The 16,495-nt window shown below is 37.9% G+C and overlaps 1 protein-coding gene across 1 annotated transcript; it reads right to left on the reverse strand.

Annotated features, from left to right (window-relative positions):
* Window positions 1-2,337: 2,337 nt before the first annotated feature.
* On the reverse strand, window positions 2,338-16,065 carry LOC107794489 (putative RING-type E3 ubiquitin transferase C3H69). Its single transcript, XM_075255909.1, has 7 exons — window positions 15,904-16,065; window positions 14,565-14,652; window positions 13,710-14,476; window positions 9,660-9,729; window positions 4,386-4,474; window positions 4,207-4,266; window positions 2,338-3,185 (listed from the first exon to the last, which is right to left on the reverse strand). The coding sequence occupies exons 1-6, from the start codon at window positions 15,912-15,914 to the stop codon at window positions 4,230-4,232; spliced, it is 1,062 nt and encodes a 353-aa protein (XP_075112010.1). The 5' UTR covers window positions 15,915-16,065; the 3' UTR covers window positions 2,338-3,185; window positions 4,207-4,229.
* Between the last annotated feature and the right edge of the window lie 430 nt (window positions 16,066-16,495).

Below are 16,495 nucleotides of genomic sequence, written 5' to 3' on the forward strand. Positions count from 1 at the left end.
GACAGTTACAAAACAAAAACTTCAGCTCTAAAGCTGAAGTTCGTCAGTTACAAAACAAAAACTTCAGCGCTAGTTACAAAACAAAACTTCAGCTCTAGAGCTGAAGTTCGCCAGTTACAAAACAAAAACTTCAGTTCTAGAGCTGAACTTCCGGCCCGTCTACTAGAATGCTGAAGTTTTGCGTGATTGTTTTTGCTACTTCAGCCTCGTATGCTGAAGTTATGCAAAAAAGCGGGTACGCTTGCAATTTTTTTGCAAAGCGGGCACAAGTTAAAACGTTACACAAAAAACGGGTATACACGCAAATGCGACTGTAATGGAAGTGGTGGGCTTTCTAAGTTTTGGGCCTCCGCTTCAGTGTCATTGGGAGATTGTGGGTCATCTAATTGTAGTTTGGCAAATTTATTTGAGTGGTTAAAGTTTTGTGGTCCCCATTGATTAAAAAGGGGATTACTTGCAGTTCTTGAAGCTTGGTTAATTATGTAGTTAGTGTTAGGGGACGTACCTATGTGTGGCGCGTGAGTCAAATCTTTCACTGTAGTCGGCGAAATCCCTGTGTCGGAGAATGTTTGTTGGTGTACGCGAGATTTGGTGGCGGTTTTTCTCAAAAATTGCACCGTCTTCCATTCTTGGGAAGGATTTGTGTCTTGTGGTGCACTGGTAGTGGCGTTAGGAGAAGGTGAGGTAATTTGTAAGGAGTTGGATGTTGATGGTGGATGGATTAAGGTGGAGCAGGTCTTTTGTAAATGACCTAGTTTACCATAAACTGTACATAGGAGATGGATTCCCTCGTATAATATAATTTGTTTGGGGGTGCAATGAAAATGTGTGATTTCAGTTGTTTTTCTAAAGACACCTCGACACAAATTCTTGTGTACTGGCCTCGATTAGTTGTCGAGGTATAGGTATTAATTTTTAACAGTTTACCAATTATATTGCCCACTTTTTGGAGTATATCTAGGTCGTAAAATTCCGTTGGGAGTTCAGGCAGCAACCCAGATGACTGAGTATGTGAGCTTTGTTGTGGAGGATAGGAATTTGGGTTCCCATTTTTTGATGGAGAGAAAATGGTTTAGAATGAACTGAGGCCCGTCGTGTAGGGCTCTCGACATGTTTTTCTTCTTCTGAAACTTTAGTAGAAAGAAATTTGAGCCCAGATCAACTAGGGGTAATTCTTCCATAGCCTTCCATTGTGCGTAGATCTTTTGTCGTAGTATTTGGAGGCCCACTTTACGCCCAAAGACCTTCAGGATGACTGAAAATTGCCATGATGAATAGAGTCTTGAGACTTGATTTTATCTTCAGTAGTGATGGGAATAAAGTTGTCTGGGTCGCCAGGTCAGTGGTGGTATTTCTTTCATCGGTTAGATCAATGGCATGCAGTTGAAGGTGAAGATTATTGAGATCCGGAGATAATTGTGTGTTAGTTATTAGTTTATTCAAGAAAGAGGGGTGGTCGGGGTTTGTGACGTGTGAGGGTGTATCAATTTGCATAGTTGCATTATCTGGTGGTTCTGGGATTTTGGAGTCTGTTGAGTGTAGTTGTTATGCCATGATTGACTATGATTTGTAGGGTTGGAGTGTTGTGTTGGTGCGGCAAAAGTAAGAGATAAGTTGAGGGCATTATGGAATCAGTGAGCCTGTACTTCATTTAAGTGTTTTATTACATGAAGTGAGGAAGAACATCTTGTTTAATATATAATTTAACTTATATACACCGTCAGACTGTTAGTGCAAGTAATATTTTACACCATTAGATTATCATAAGGATATCTACACGTAGCTCTTGTGAAAATGTGAAATTTGCAATCTTGAAAATATGTGAAAATGTGAAATTTGCAATCTTGTAAATAAGACAGCTCAACTGCTACAATAAGTAAATGCGATATGATGATCAGAAACTGTTTATGCTGACAACATATATTACTTAAACTCTACTCTTTATTCCATCAACACATCCTTACACTTACTTTAACACACTCGTTTGGTACGAGGGATAAGGGATAATTAATTCCAGGATCAAATTTGAGATGAGTTAATCTCATATTTGATTGGGGTAAAATTGCGATATAACTAATCCCGGGATTAGTTATCTCGGAATAATTTGTTTCCAACCAAACGACCCCTTAGTGCTCCAACGAAGTTGAGTTGATAGCTCATTACAAATAGTAAAGTTTTTCATGATGTCTGAGCAATTCTCTGCCTCATCTTACAAAGAAATCTATTAACCATAGATAAGAGAAAGGATGAGAATGTTACAAACTAGGCGACAGTGAGATATCAAATTGTGGTCAAACTATAGATCCCCCAAAAGGAGTACCAGCAGGTGACGAGAGCTTAAAGAAGTAAAACTGATGAATTTCAAACTATTAATTCTGAAACTGTAATTCAGAAACAACAACAGCCATAGAGGCGGATCCAAGATTTCCGGAGCTTGGGTTCACCATTACTTTTTAAAAAAAAAAATTAAACCAAAAGGTTGATAGGTGATTTAATCCCCTGACCTTAGGCTATTGGAAATAAGAGACCAAAACCAGTGCATCACTTGGTGTCTTTTGACCTTGGGTTCCATCAAGTATATATATTTATTTTTGCCAAATAATGTACATCATATCTATACTATAACCCAAGGACCACGGGTTCACGTGAATCATGTGTTATATGGTAGATCCGCCCCTCAGCCCACTAGAATCCCACAAGTGGGGTCTGGGGTAATTCAGAAACTGTTCTCAAATATACATGTTTCCAATCCCCATTTCTTGAGGATATATAATCGTCTCCCATTGGTTTCACATTTTTGGTGCTAGCTGAGGCTTCCCGTCATATCGGAATATACTGTTGCAGTTTTTCTGCTTCCGGTCACTGCCTTTTCTAATGTCTTGTTCAAATGAAATAATGCAAGTTCTCCAGTAATAATTAACATGGCAGTCAGGAGAAAAATAAACAAATTACTATTAAAACTCCTGCTTTCCGCCTCAATGACCTTCAAACCACTTCACAGGCATTTCAGCCTCTCCGGCAGTCTGACTCACGTACAATGCCAAGAACAATAGGAAGCAAAGAGTGGCGAAAATTGCCGGGTTCAGCCATCATGCCCCGAGCAAAGGAAGAGGCGCCTCGGATGATGGGCTGCATAGACTACACTGGCACGCTAACAGAGCATAGTATTTCGTAAATGCTATAATCTGCAGCATCGTCAAAATCACAGTGTCACTCGACTAAGAGAAAGATTTCACAGTTAATATACATAAATATTAAGGTCATCGTCAAAAAAAAATTGGAAAAATCATGTCAAGAGTATAAAATGCCTTCAGGTAAGACTAGCCTTCTAGAGAAGCTATTGAGTTTTCAACCAAGCATCAAGAATATAAACAGATAGTTATCTCATTATTCATCACCTATGCTTCTGATTAATCTAAACGGAGACTTAACAGGGAAGACAACAGAGTGGAGTTAATTCTAATTACTAAAGATCATTTCATATCACTTTTCTTTTAGATGCATAAAGCAAGAAGTGAAAGCAGCATAAGATGGAATACGGAATTCTACATCTACTTATACAAACTGATGACGGGGCCCAAGGATCCAGCTCTCCCGAGTCAGCATCAGCTAATTGTTCTAAGTCGGAGTCGAGTTCCAGATGGAGAGCTCTAATCCCAAATAATCATACAGATGGCTTAAAGAATCTACGATGTGTTACAACCATTATATTGCACTCAACTCACCCCTACAATTAGTCAGTTAATAAGGCACTCAACCATGAAATCATAGCTCAGCTACAAAGTATAATAAAGCACTCATGCTTTTTAAACAGTATTAACTATTACTGACCATCCTGTAGGCAGCAGATAAACAATAGAAACAAGTATTGCCTCAGAGTGAATTGAATGCTTTTGTCTCTTCAAATGTTCATATAGATCTTAACCAACTCTACATCAATTTGAAGGTCGGCCATTGAACAACATTAGCATAGATCATCAACAAATATGAGAAGAATTTAGATGGTGGGTCGTGGGTGAAATCACACATAAAAGCATACTCCCCAAAAACCATTTAATGACTGTCTCGCTTTTCCATTTCAAAGGAGATCTATAGTCTTTCTTTAAAAGTCAAAAAGAAATACGAATCAACAACAAAGAAATCCTTCGCAAGCAAAAGTGTCCACAAGATAATAGAGAAAAAGCAAACAGGGTGATTCGAACATACCTTGAAATTACAAAAAGAGTTGTTCATCTGATTTCCAAGTTGCTAAGGAAATCCGAGAGCCTGTGGAAACCAGTAATATGGAAGAGCGGATCAAATGGTGGTCATAAACCAAAGCAGAGAATAACACAATGTAAAGATGTAACCAAACATGACGAACTAAAGGTTCAAGGATATATGACCTGATATCTTTAGCAATTACTGTGTTTCCATCTTCAGAACCAAGATGGCGCAGCACCACTTCCTCCAAACGACCATCACGGTATTGATGCTGCAATGGAAGACCATAATGTCCATAAAATGCATCTTAAACCAAAAATATCAAAATATGAAGAAAGGATACAAAAGATGACAAATCCAGAGAGAACATCAAACCTTGTTTGGATGGTTGTTACCCATCGTTTTATAATGTATTGAATTGGGATACAACGTTTGGATGGATTATATCATTTGTTGTGGTTTAATAACATTTTTAGTGTTTGATTTGACAGTAGGGTATTGCAAAACTGATAAGTTTACTAAAACGCACTTAACTGTTGTAAATATATACTAGTATTAGATTTATCAACAATTATTCATAAGAATAATTTAAGACTTCTTTTTTCCTAATTTATCACCAATTATGCCTTTTAAATATATTAAACAATTAAATTCATGCAATTCCTAGTGAAATGTATATTCCCTTGGAAAAAATAGTTTTTCCACAAAAGAAGAAACAGATAAATAAAAAGGACCAGACCTTACTTTTTAAGAGTTGATTTCCTTTGTCTTAAGTAAATTAAATGAATTTGTTTTTAGTAAAATACAGTTATTTTGCTTGTGAGGGCAATAAATTAATCATAAAAATCTAGCTGGACTGATGATGGACTTATGATTGAGAGGACGGATAATAGATGTCTGACCATGACTCATGTCAAACAGCCATATACATGCCGCCTGACTAATATTTTTAATGGACACCAGCAAAGACAAACAAAAATCATGACAAGTATTGATTGCATAAAGTTTAAAAAAAAAAAAATCATGACCGAGTAAATAGTGATTGCATAAGAAGGAAAGGAAGCAGTGTTATCAAAGGCGAAAAGCGCAAAAAAGCTCTAAGATTCGTTGGGGCTTTAAGCGCAAAGCGCAAATAAAGCGTGGGCTTTAATGAAAAAAGGCACAACTGGAGAAAAAAATAAAAATATGTATATGTAGTCCAAGACGAATAATTATAACCATGAATAGCAACTATATGGACAAAGAAACTGGAAAAAAAGTACGATAAAGTGAAATATCAATAGTTTAGTGTCGTCTGTTCAAGATTACACTTATTGGCAAGTAAAAGTATGCCTTGGAGCCTTGATGCGACACTAAAGCGCCCACAAAGCGAGGCGAAGCGCTCAACATGTTTTGAGCCTCGCTTCAGGGCTAAAGTGCGCCTTTGACAACATTGAAAGGAAGTACCTATAGATTCAATATGAGTTCGAGGCGTGTAGCTTATAGTTACAGTTAACCGACTCAATCGAGGTGGGATCAGAAAGGGAAGTGACATCCAACATGGGAAGCTCGGTAAAAAAGTAAGAGGAGCGGCCAAAGAACGAGAACCTCATATAGATGGATCTGCGAATGATTGTTGAACCGAGAATAGAGGACTGGGGGCATGCAAGAAGATAGGCTACGTGGAGCAGTGGTTCTGGAGCAGGTTCTTCAACTTGATCAATGCATGTTCTACTTACTTCCTTCTAGAAGCGAAGGTTGGCAAGGGAAGACCCATTCATGTTCTATTCTATGCCATGCCGAAAATTCAGTATAGTGATACAAACCTATTGACTTGTTGTGGATGAAGTCAATGAGCATACACGTGCTTTAGTTCCATTATGTAATGAAAAGATTGCACAACTTAAGTAGAAGAAGGTGAGAGAGAGCTCCTCCTTCTCTTTAGGAAGGTCTAACCTCCTTCTCCCATCCAATCATTCTTACCTCGTTTAGATCAGCTTTCTTTGGATCATTCACCTAGTGCACTATTAAAACTAGTTTCCTTCTTTATTAATGGAAAGGAAAATTCTTTTTTCCGTTGGACCAAAGTTCTGAGACAAAAGAAAAAGCTACTGAGCATGAAGTTTGGTATGAACGGATTGAGAGAAAGCCACGATGTGTTAGCGGAGTTTATTGTTCTAAGCTTGTCACGTTACGGCCTTGACTTCTGAGAGACACAGTGAAATCAATAGCAGGTGGGTTAGAAAGAAGAAGCGCAGCAATTCATGGTGTTTTAGAACTACCAGAAGTTTGGCAGGTATATGAGAATAGTCACTATGCAAAGACAGGAAAAGTTTTATCATCCATCCGGAGTTCTCTTTAAATGCGGGCTGGTCTGATGTCGCAGATAAGGTCTGGAGGTTTGTCGAAGAAGGTGCCACCACAATTTCACGCCGATACCCCCTCAACAACCTACTATAAGTTATGACAATGCAGCTGAAGGTCTTGGTTGCTGAGAAGAGAACAAGCAAAGCAGATTGAATTTGCCAGGAGTCAACAAACTTGTGATAAATCTGATTCTACGAAATCCAGAGTTGCCGCTCTTAAAAGGTGCTTGGTGGGTTAGAGAGAATTTGAAGACGGACAGATTAATGCTCGAAATCCCCCCCCCCCCAACCCCCATAGAGAAAGAGAATAGAGTTTTCATATGCAGATGGTATTGGCAAGGAAAAATCTTTCTGCTGAACTGGTGGTGCAACAAGGAACCCGACATCACTAGTTGACTTCGTGGTTTCCTACTGTAGTTATGGTCATCAAACATATTCTAATGGGTCAGCCACATGTTTGGAGGACTAGTGGAATCGATTCTTAACGCATAGGAGAGGCAAAATCTATGTTGGGTTAAATTACGAATAAAGGTTCAGGCTCAAAGAATTACAAAGGAGATGGATCTCGGACACAATTTTTTCCGTAGAATTCGACCAAATTGAAAGATGAATATACGGTCTCATTTTGGCCAGAAAACACCTCTTCCCAGAGAATGAAATATTTTCACTAAGTAGAGACAAACTTATGGTTTAACTAAAGGCCGTCCTTTGTTCGGCATTTGCTTGGACCATGTAAAGACAACCCAAAAGTTGTTACTAAGGGGAAGGACCCACGTGGAGTTGTCACATTTGGCCAAAGTCTCACCATCTCTTCAAATTCAAATATTTATTGCTATGAACGGTCGATATCAGCACATTCCCACCTTTGGGCCAAGCGCAATCTCATCTGATTCTGCCCTCCCACAACAGAACAAAACCCTCACAAATATACAAGCCCAATCTACACTGAAAATAAGCAAGCCCACTCCCTAATACCCAATCTAATACAGAACACACTCCTAATAATTTACCCAAGCCCATCTACACAAAACCACCCATCAGAAACATTTTTACTCACATGACTTTTCTCCCAAACTCCTCAAACCATCGAGCACACCTCTTAGTGCCCAATCCCCACATACACAATCCTCGATCTAAACCTGCGACCGACCTTGCTCAATCCAACAGCCCAAGCCTTTCCCCACCCAAATAAATCCCCAATACCGACACCCAGAATAACAGAGCAGTAACGGAAGCCTTAATGCACTGATTTGATGCAGCTCATAGATAATGATACTGAGCATATTGCAGTTAACTTTGTCGAAGACATCCATCTTCTCCATTGGTACTCAAATGAGGATTATCCCTGTTTGCATGTATCTACCCCAGCCATGGCTAAAGCTGAATATTCACTGTGGATCCGACAGAAGGCAACTAAGGTGGGTGAACTTCTGGGAGTGAGTAAGGAAAGGATAGAAGATCAGATTACTGAGTTCTTATTGAATATCAAAGGATGCCAAAATCACAATTAAGCCAATCAATGATGATAATAGCACCCAATTCTCGGGAAAAGGTCAAAAAGGGATCCGGAGGTAAAAAACTTCTTGGATTTTATATCAACTATGAGACTGGTACAAGTAAAAATAAAGGAAGGAACGTCTCATCTCTGATGTAGCGATGAAATTGAAAATTCTGTATTTGAATGTCAGAGGCATCAATGATCCAGAAAGAAGGAGCATAAGGAAGCTATTGTTCAAAAAATGGAAGGTTGATTTCAAACGTTTACAAGAGACTAAATTGGAACACTTTCAGCTTTAGTTTGCTAGTAAACTTGGGCCCAGTAGAAGGGCTGGCTTTGCGGCATTAGAAGCTGAAGGCACTAAGGGAGGACTTGTGATTATCTGGGATGGCTTTGCGGCATTAGAAGTTGAAGGTCACCTTCTATCTAAATGCACTTCAGAAACTTCTTCACTGGTCTTGAGTGGGTGCTTTGAGGGATTTAAGGCCTCACACACAGAAACGAAGGTCTACAACTTTGCTCGAGTTATCTGCAGTCAAGGGCCTCATCACCAAGCCATGGGTAATCTGTGATGACTTTAATGTCACCAGGATTTTGGGAGAAAGAAGACACAGCAGTAGAGCTACCGGAGAAATGGAGGAATTATCTGAGTTCGTTGACGAGCTCAGACTTGTAGCTTGTTGACCCCCCACTCACTGGTGGTCAATTCACTTGGTCAAGAGGTCCCTCTAGCTCAAGAATAGACAAGTTCTCATTTTCAACAGACTGGGTTGACAATTTTAGTAATATCAAGCAGTCTTTGATGCAAAAAGTTGCCTCAGATCATTTTCCTCTCATCTTTGCAATGCAGACAGTGGTCAAGCAAATTCTTATTACTCAAATTTGAAACATGTGGCGGGGCCGTGAGGGCTTTGAGGAATTGGTGAAAAATGGTGGAATTCATTTCACATTTATGGCAGCCCGGACTTTGTTTTGCGGAAACAATCACAGCAACTAAGAAGCAAAGCTGAAGGAGTGGAATCAGCACATCTTTGGAATATTGGAACATAGGAAATCTGAAATTTTGAGAAAAGTGCAGTGGTTTGACAAGGAAGCAGAAGCTAGGGAACTCACTGAAGATGAAAAGCTCCCCAAAGCTGAATCCTCCATAGAATTAGAAAAACATTGCAAGATTAGAGGAAGTAGCATGAGAAAAAAATCGAGGTCCTTATGGCTAGAAAGGGGACAAAGCACCAAGATTCACAAGATGATAATGCTCATAGGAGATACAATCATATTGACGCGCATTGGGGACCTTCATGGGTAGAATGGTTTAGGCTGTCTAGTTGATCTCATTGGGTCCTTGTAACTAAGATTTGCCTTGTTTTTGTCTTTCTGGAAGTCTTGTAACTAGGGTCTGTTTCCATTAGCACTATCTTTGTGCTAAGTTCAATTTTTAATGAAATATGTTACCATTTCAAAAAAAAAAAAAAGATTTCCATTTGGAAAGAAAGAAATAAAAACTGTAGAGCACGTACAAGTACACAAATATGTGGCAGTTAAAGTTCTAGATTAGTGTCCCCTAATTAAAAAATAAAATTGTAAAGATATTCGGGCATCATAACATTTCTTACCCTGTAAAAACAACTAGTCCCAAATGGGCAAGTCCCACTCCCAAAGTCAAAGTGCTTGCAGTCGATAGATCTGAAAACAGGAAATAGAAAGAATTACTTCAAAAGAAAAAAGCACTTCAGAAAAAGAAAAAGAAAATGTTTTAGAGAAGTTGGGGCATGATAGCAACAACAACCTAGTGGAATCCCACAAGTGTGGTCTGGGGAGAGTAGTGTATACACAGACCTTACCCCTACCTATGAAGGTAGAGAGGCTATTTTCGAAAGACCCTCGGCTCAAGAACGTAAAAAATGGAGCAATATAGAAACAATAGCAACAACTATGTAATAAGACAGTGTAAGCAAATAATACAACGAATAATAACAGAGATCCAAGGAAATGAAACAACAGGAATAGCGTCAATCTCACCGCTAATACTGACATACCGTATATAAACAAAGGACTAGGAATAGGAAGGTACCCGACTAGTACAACTACTATTAGCAAGACAAGGCAAACTCTAGACTGTCTATCAACCCACCACCCTAATTTTTGACCTCCACACCTTTCTATGGAGGGTCATATCCTCGGTAAGCTGGAGCAGAGCCATATCATGCCTAATCACCTCACCCTAGTTCTTCTTAGGCCTCCCTCTACCCTCCTCTGACTCGCCACGGGCAACCTCTCGCACCTCCTAACCGGGTATCAGCGTCATCAGCGTCTCTCCTTTTCACATGACTAAATCATCTCAACCTTGATTCTCTCAACTTCTCTTCCACAGGGGCAACACCCACTTTGCCCCTAATATATTCATTCCTAATGTTATCTTTTTTGGTAAGCCCACACATGCATCGCAACATAGCATACTAATTAAAAACTTTATGAAGCATAAAAATACTTCCTCAATCAATCAAAGCTTGGCATCATCACAGCAATGTGATAAATATAAATATTATAAAGCTAAATCCTTTCTAGATTTTTAAGTTTAGCTTTTAAATGTTCATGTAGATCATTATGAAAGACTGAACATCAAAATAGCTGAAATGTTTCCTAATATGAAAGCTCAGGATCATACTAACTACTTTGAATGCATGGCAGAATGTAATCAAGGAAAACGTTACTGTAAAAGAGGTACATCTCTAGAGAGAGAATTCAATAATCCAGTCATAAGAATTCACCATTTCTGGTAGATTGGTAATGCACAAGGTCCAAACCATTCTTCAAAAGTACATGTTTGGGTAATCAATTAAGCTTCCAACACAACTCACATAAGCTAACATCCTTGTTCCGTTCAACTTTTTCCTTGATGATGCGAATTTTTGGCAATCCACTACTTTCTCCCCGAAAGTAAAACACCTGGTGTGTTAGAACAAAAATATACAGCATCCGTCTCATTCAAAACCAGAGTCCACTATGTCCTAAAAGTTCAAGAAAATGATCATGTAACTTTAAAGTAAAGATGAACATCTCGAATAGGATGAGAAATGTCTCTTCCAAAGAAGCTTGTTCCTAACAGCAATCTTCCCATATTCTTATCTATTCTCTATCCAAGAACATTTCTTGTTTTCCCATCCACCACTTTCAACTTCACCAAATATCCAAATATGTGAGTTCAACCCAAATCTTCCTGAGTTTTCAGTATAGCCACCCCATGAGATGTTGTAAAAGGACAAGTACACCATTCCTTTTCATACTATATCAAGCCCTGATTAATTTCTTCCATGAGCTTTCCCATCTGAGAATGTTTCTATCTATGTTAATTCTGCTAACAAAATATCGTCTTCTCTCTAATAGCTCATATAAGACTGATAATCTTCCTCCCAACTTCCTAAGTTCAAATGACTTTCTCAAGAAAATTTTCCTTTCCATTGCAATAGTTAGCTTATATGATTTAATTTCTCCTTGTCATATACTAGGCTTGAAGTTACTCTAAATCTAACCTCTAACTTTGCCAGAAGAGTAATCAGTGAAAATGATAACCGCCGCAAAGACTCTGTTGACTGAATATCTCAATAATAGACCTAAACTACAGCACCCACAAGCTTAGCTAAGCTTCAACACCTTCAGCACTACGTACTTGTTTCTTAGCAGATGCATGGAACTTGAAACCATTCGCGCTCTTCTGGAATATATTCACCTAAATATAGTGATATGCTTCAGCTGGTTGGCTCTAAAGAATGCCTGTAGAAGCTTCCAGCTTGTTAACAGATGCTACCCAAGGAAGCTTAGAATCAGTTAACCATCTATTATTGCAATGTGCTGTAGCTGTAGACATGTGGCATATGTTTCTAGCTTTATTCAATCTCGAATGGGTGATGCCACAGAATATCGGAGATGTTGTCGAGAGCTGGGCCTTTGGAAAGTTGATAGGGCCATCAGGGGCACCTAGAGGATGATACCAGAATTTTTTTGTGCCAATGGACTGAAAGAAACCTCAGATGTTTTGATGGAGTCTCAACTCCAATCCACTTGCTGAAGGCCAGATGTTTTCTTAGTATTGTTTGTTGGGCCAAACAATCCTATGTAAATAATTCTACTGTCTTTTTAGATTTTTTGAGCTCCCCCACTCTAGATTAGCCTCATTAAGGTATAATTTTTTGGTTATTGGCTAGCTCCCAGGTCCTATCATAACATCTTGTAAAGGAGCTAGCATCTCTATATTTGTAATCACTGCATCTGCTTGATGCCTTTCAATGAAGCAACTTACTATACCAAAAATATTCACCTAATATATCTTATAAATAGCATTAGCATGCTCATAAACACGGACAAACAAAAACAAAATAAACATCCACTTTAAACAAGACAAGATATGGCACAAAATCTAAGAACCAGTTTCAAATTTGACTATCATCAAAAGATGCAATGGTTACCCAAGCTACAAGGGGCACTCCTGGAGATGATCATATTCAACAGAACACTCACCAAAACTTGTCTGACACATTCTAAGTATAATCAATATATGGTGTCCAATGCGGATGGATAAGTTGGTGTTGTATCCAAATTCCCACATAACATGAAAGTCCTTGTTTTGGACAGGTCATGTGAAGTGTTTCCAAAGGCTCACCTAACTACCTAAGGCACCCTTAAGCTCTGAAACTAGGTGCAGAATAGGTTGTGCCTTTCACCTTATTTAGGTGGCGCTTCAACGTTAGCACCAATGGACTAAGTTGTACATCTCATCCCCATGGGCTTGATCTTGAAGAGCATGTCACTAAACAATAAATATTTCTTCTAGCTGTAATCTTTTCAAACTTTTATTCACATAATTATTGTTTGGGTGTATAGGTATTAATCTTGAACTACATATATAATTTTTTTTATCTTTTTCTTCATTTGCACCTTTCTTCATTAAAGGTCACGTTTTACTTGCACTTTACGCTCAAATTTCAGCTCATTTTAGATCTTTGCCTTTGATAACACTAGTCATGTGCATGTTTAGATCTTAATGCTATTTACAAAAAAAAACAAGGGAAAACATATAACAACAAACAACATTTCTCAATTTCCAAGATAGAGGTACGGCTACATGACTTCCCACTGTCCATTTTGCTCAATTTGAAATAGTTTCACTCTAATATTCAATAATTCAAGTTCTTTGACACGAGAAGTTCTAAATATTTTATACTAATATATACATGCAAATTCTAACGGGATTAAAAAAACTCTTAGCAAAATTATATTTAATGTAAACTTTATTCCAACTAGTTGGTAATGCATAGGCTGATCTTTTCCCTCCAACATCTTCTATACTTCACCAAATCTGCATGAATTCCAAGAGATTGTACGCCTTTCACGACTTCCTTTCAAGTCATTTTAAGTCTATCTTATCCCCTTCTAATACCTTCAGGCATCATGGTTTTAGACATGCTAGTTCATGCATCAAATGTATCATTTTTTATCTTGTTTTTATATGACCACACGTCCACCTTAACATTCACACTTCTGTCACTCATCTTCTGAAAATGCTGGACCATTAAAGGCTCCACATTCGCTCCCATAATACATAGCTCATCTTACAACCATTCAATAGAATGAAAAATACGTACAGAAAAAGAAAGAGAGTGATAAACCTGAGTTTTGTTTTGTAGCTGTCAACTATTTTTTCCTTCTCTTCTTTTGTGAAGTACCAAATAACACTCGGAATGATAAAATATGAAAGCTTGCGGCATATGGGGCAAGCCCTCAGTGCAGAATTAACATCCATTCCAGAGGAAGAACTGCCACGCCAATTCCTGATACACGATATACAAAATGGATGATCACACTCAGAAAGGATCCCAAACTTCCTCTCAGCTACCATTGACTTGGAAAGAACACATTCAAGGCATACACTGCATTCTATTTCTTGACTGCGCTTCAACAAATCAATGTGCTTTTGCCTGTTCTCACATGTTTTTATATGCTCCTCTCTTTCCTGAGGCCTGAAAGGATGCAAGCAATGCTTCCCACAGGTTGGACACAAATCTCCATGAATATGCGGACACTTTTCTCCACGATGGCAATTACCAGCAGCAGCAAAAGCACAGATCGACCTATCAGCTGGACTAACACTCCTCAACTCAATCATGTCATCATTATCCAATGTATCGTGAAGCTCTGAGTTTTGGTTCCATGTCGGTTTGCTTGAAGCTGAATACTCAGTATAAATACCAGGCACAATACCCGCACTTTGCGCACCCGCTCCAGGAGCCACATTGGTAGAAACAGAACTTGAAAGCAGATATTGTTGAGGCTGTGCTGAAGATTGAGCTGAAGGCTGTGATCGAGACAACTTAACGTGCTCATATCTACACCTGCTTCCATAAGCACAAGCTCCTTTTTGGTAGTAGGTGCATACCTGACACAATAAACCAAGAGAAAACAATTCGATGGTGAACAATCAATTAAGGCTTGATCATTAAACTAAAAAATGCCAAGAACGTTACATTATTAGGACTAGTTTTCCAATCATGTGAAAACTCGCAATGCTCCCCCTTCAGACATGCCCCATGTGCAAAGAACTTGCAAAGAACCCTGGACAAATATTAGAAGCATGTGTAATTATATAATATGGCCATCTACCAGAGATTCACCAAAATAAACAGAACTTTAATTTAATTGAAAGTAACGATATACTTAGTCAATTTAATTTTTGTATAATTGCATTAGGTAAGGTTGTCTACATCATTACCCCTTTAGGGTGCGGCCCTTCCCCCGGACCCTGCATGAATGTAGATGCTTTGTGCACCGAGCTGCTTTTTTTAAACTTAAGGTAAACTAACAACTTGACGAAGTAAAAACCAAGTAATACCAATTTACCTCTTCAAATATTAACTTTTATAGCACTTATCATACAAAATAGTGCTTAACTTTTAGAATATGCATTTTTTTTTTAAATTATACGGATGCACATAATAAACAAACAACGAATAGTTTAAATAACCACTTAAATTTAACAACACAGATAGCACTGAAAGAACCATTAGTTTCCTCGAAATTGCTCATACAAACTCATATTGAATACCATTAGACTAAAGAATCCTCCTTAATGGCATATATTCAAAGTTTCTTGCAGTCTACTTTAAGGCAAATATCATAAGCACCACAAACACATAAGCTAAATGCAAAATTATATCTATCAATTCACTAAGGGGTTATTTGGTATGATGGAAAAGCAAAAATAATCCTGGGATAAAAATTTAGTATCGTCTTATCCCTTGTTTGGTTACTAATCCTGGGATAAGTTATCCCGCAATTAAAAATAGTACCCGAATAACTTAACCTACCAGAGAGTAGAATAGTAACCCCGGGATAAGTTATCTAGCAATAAAGCAGTAAAATTGATCTCGGTACCAAGATAAATACAACATACCAAGCAGTCAATAAGAAATAATACCAGGATTACTAATCTCGGTATAATTAGTCTCAGCATAACTAATCCCCACATAATTTGTCTCCAAAGCAAACGACCCCTAAGTGAATTTTGCAACAAAATGGTTGAAAATGAAAAATCCGTAAGCATGTTAAGGAAAAATACAAATAAAGTCAATAAAATTCAGCTCATAGAGCCTAATCGCAAAAGTAAACGTTTTACCTCAGATAAAATTTAGGAATCACTGATAAACAAAAAAGTAGCCATTAAAAATTCAATTCGCTCTAAACGAAGTTGTCAGTGAAAAAAAGGCGATCATTTCAGTTCAGTTTCGGAAACAAATTCAGATAAGGTTCTAATAAACCACCATGTTACAACTTAGAATCAATCAAAAGGAAAATCTGAAAAAGCACCTTTGCGACATGGCTTCGACCTTTGGGTTGGCAGTCAGAAATCTTATTAGGTGGCGTTTGGGATTTTAGTTTTAGGTCTAATTTTGAAATACTATTTATTTAGGTATAAAAGAGCTCTTTTGGAAACTTTTCGAAAATAATTTTAGTTTTTGAACCCACTGTTTTTGTAAAAAAACTTAAATTTAAGAGAAAACAGTTTTCTAGTATTAATTTTTGGAAATTTGTCCAAAACTTTCTCAAATGTATAGCCCGTTTGGTCAAGTTTTTTTGGGGGGACCAAAAGTGTTTTTGGCCAAAATTTGAGGTGTTTGGCCAAGCCTTTAGAATAAAAAAAAGTGACTTTGAGGAGAAACGGAAAAAAGTAATTTCTCTCTGAAAACACTTTTCTGAGAAACACTTTTGAGAAAAATACACAAAGTAGTTTTCAAAAGTTTGGCCAAACAATAATTACTGCTCAAAAACTGCATTTCAAATTAATTAGCTAAAGTTTCTTACCAAAAGCATTTTTTTAAAAGAACTTTTGAAAAAAAAACATTTCTCAAAATAAGTTGATTTTTGAATCTTGGTCAAAGAGGCTTGTAAACAGGAACAT

Source organism: Nicotiana tabacum, chromosome 1, assembly GCF_000715075.1.
Source record: "Nicotiana tabacum cultivar K326 chromosome 1, ASM71507v2, whole genome shotgun sequence".
NCBI classification, from domain to species: domain Eukaryota; kingdom Viridiplantae; phylum Streptophyta; class Magnoliopsida; order Solanales; family Solanaceae; genus Nicotiana; species Nicotiana tabacum.

Coding starts and splice junctions, on each gene's coding strand:
- LOC107794489 (XM_075255909.1), bottom strand. Junction 4,475..9,659: donor GGACTAGTTGTTTTTACAGG/GTAAGAAATGTT, acceptor CTTCCATTGCAG/CATCAATACCGTGATGGTCG. Junction 4,267..4,385: donor GTAATTGCTAAAGATATCAG/GTCATATATCCT, acceptor TGGTTTCCACAG/GCTCTCGGATTTCCTTAGCA.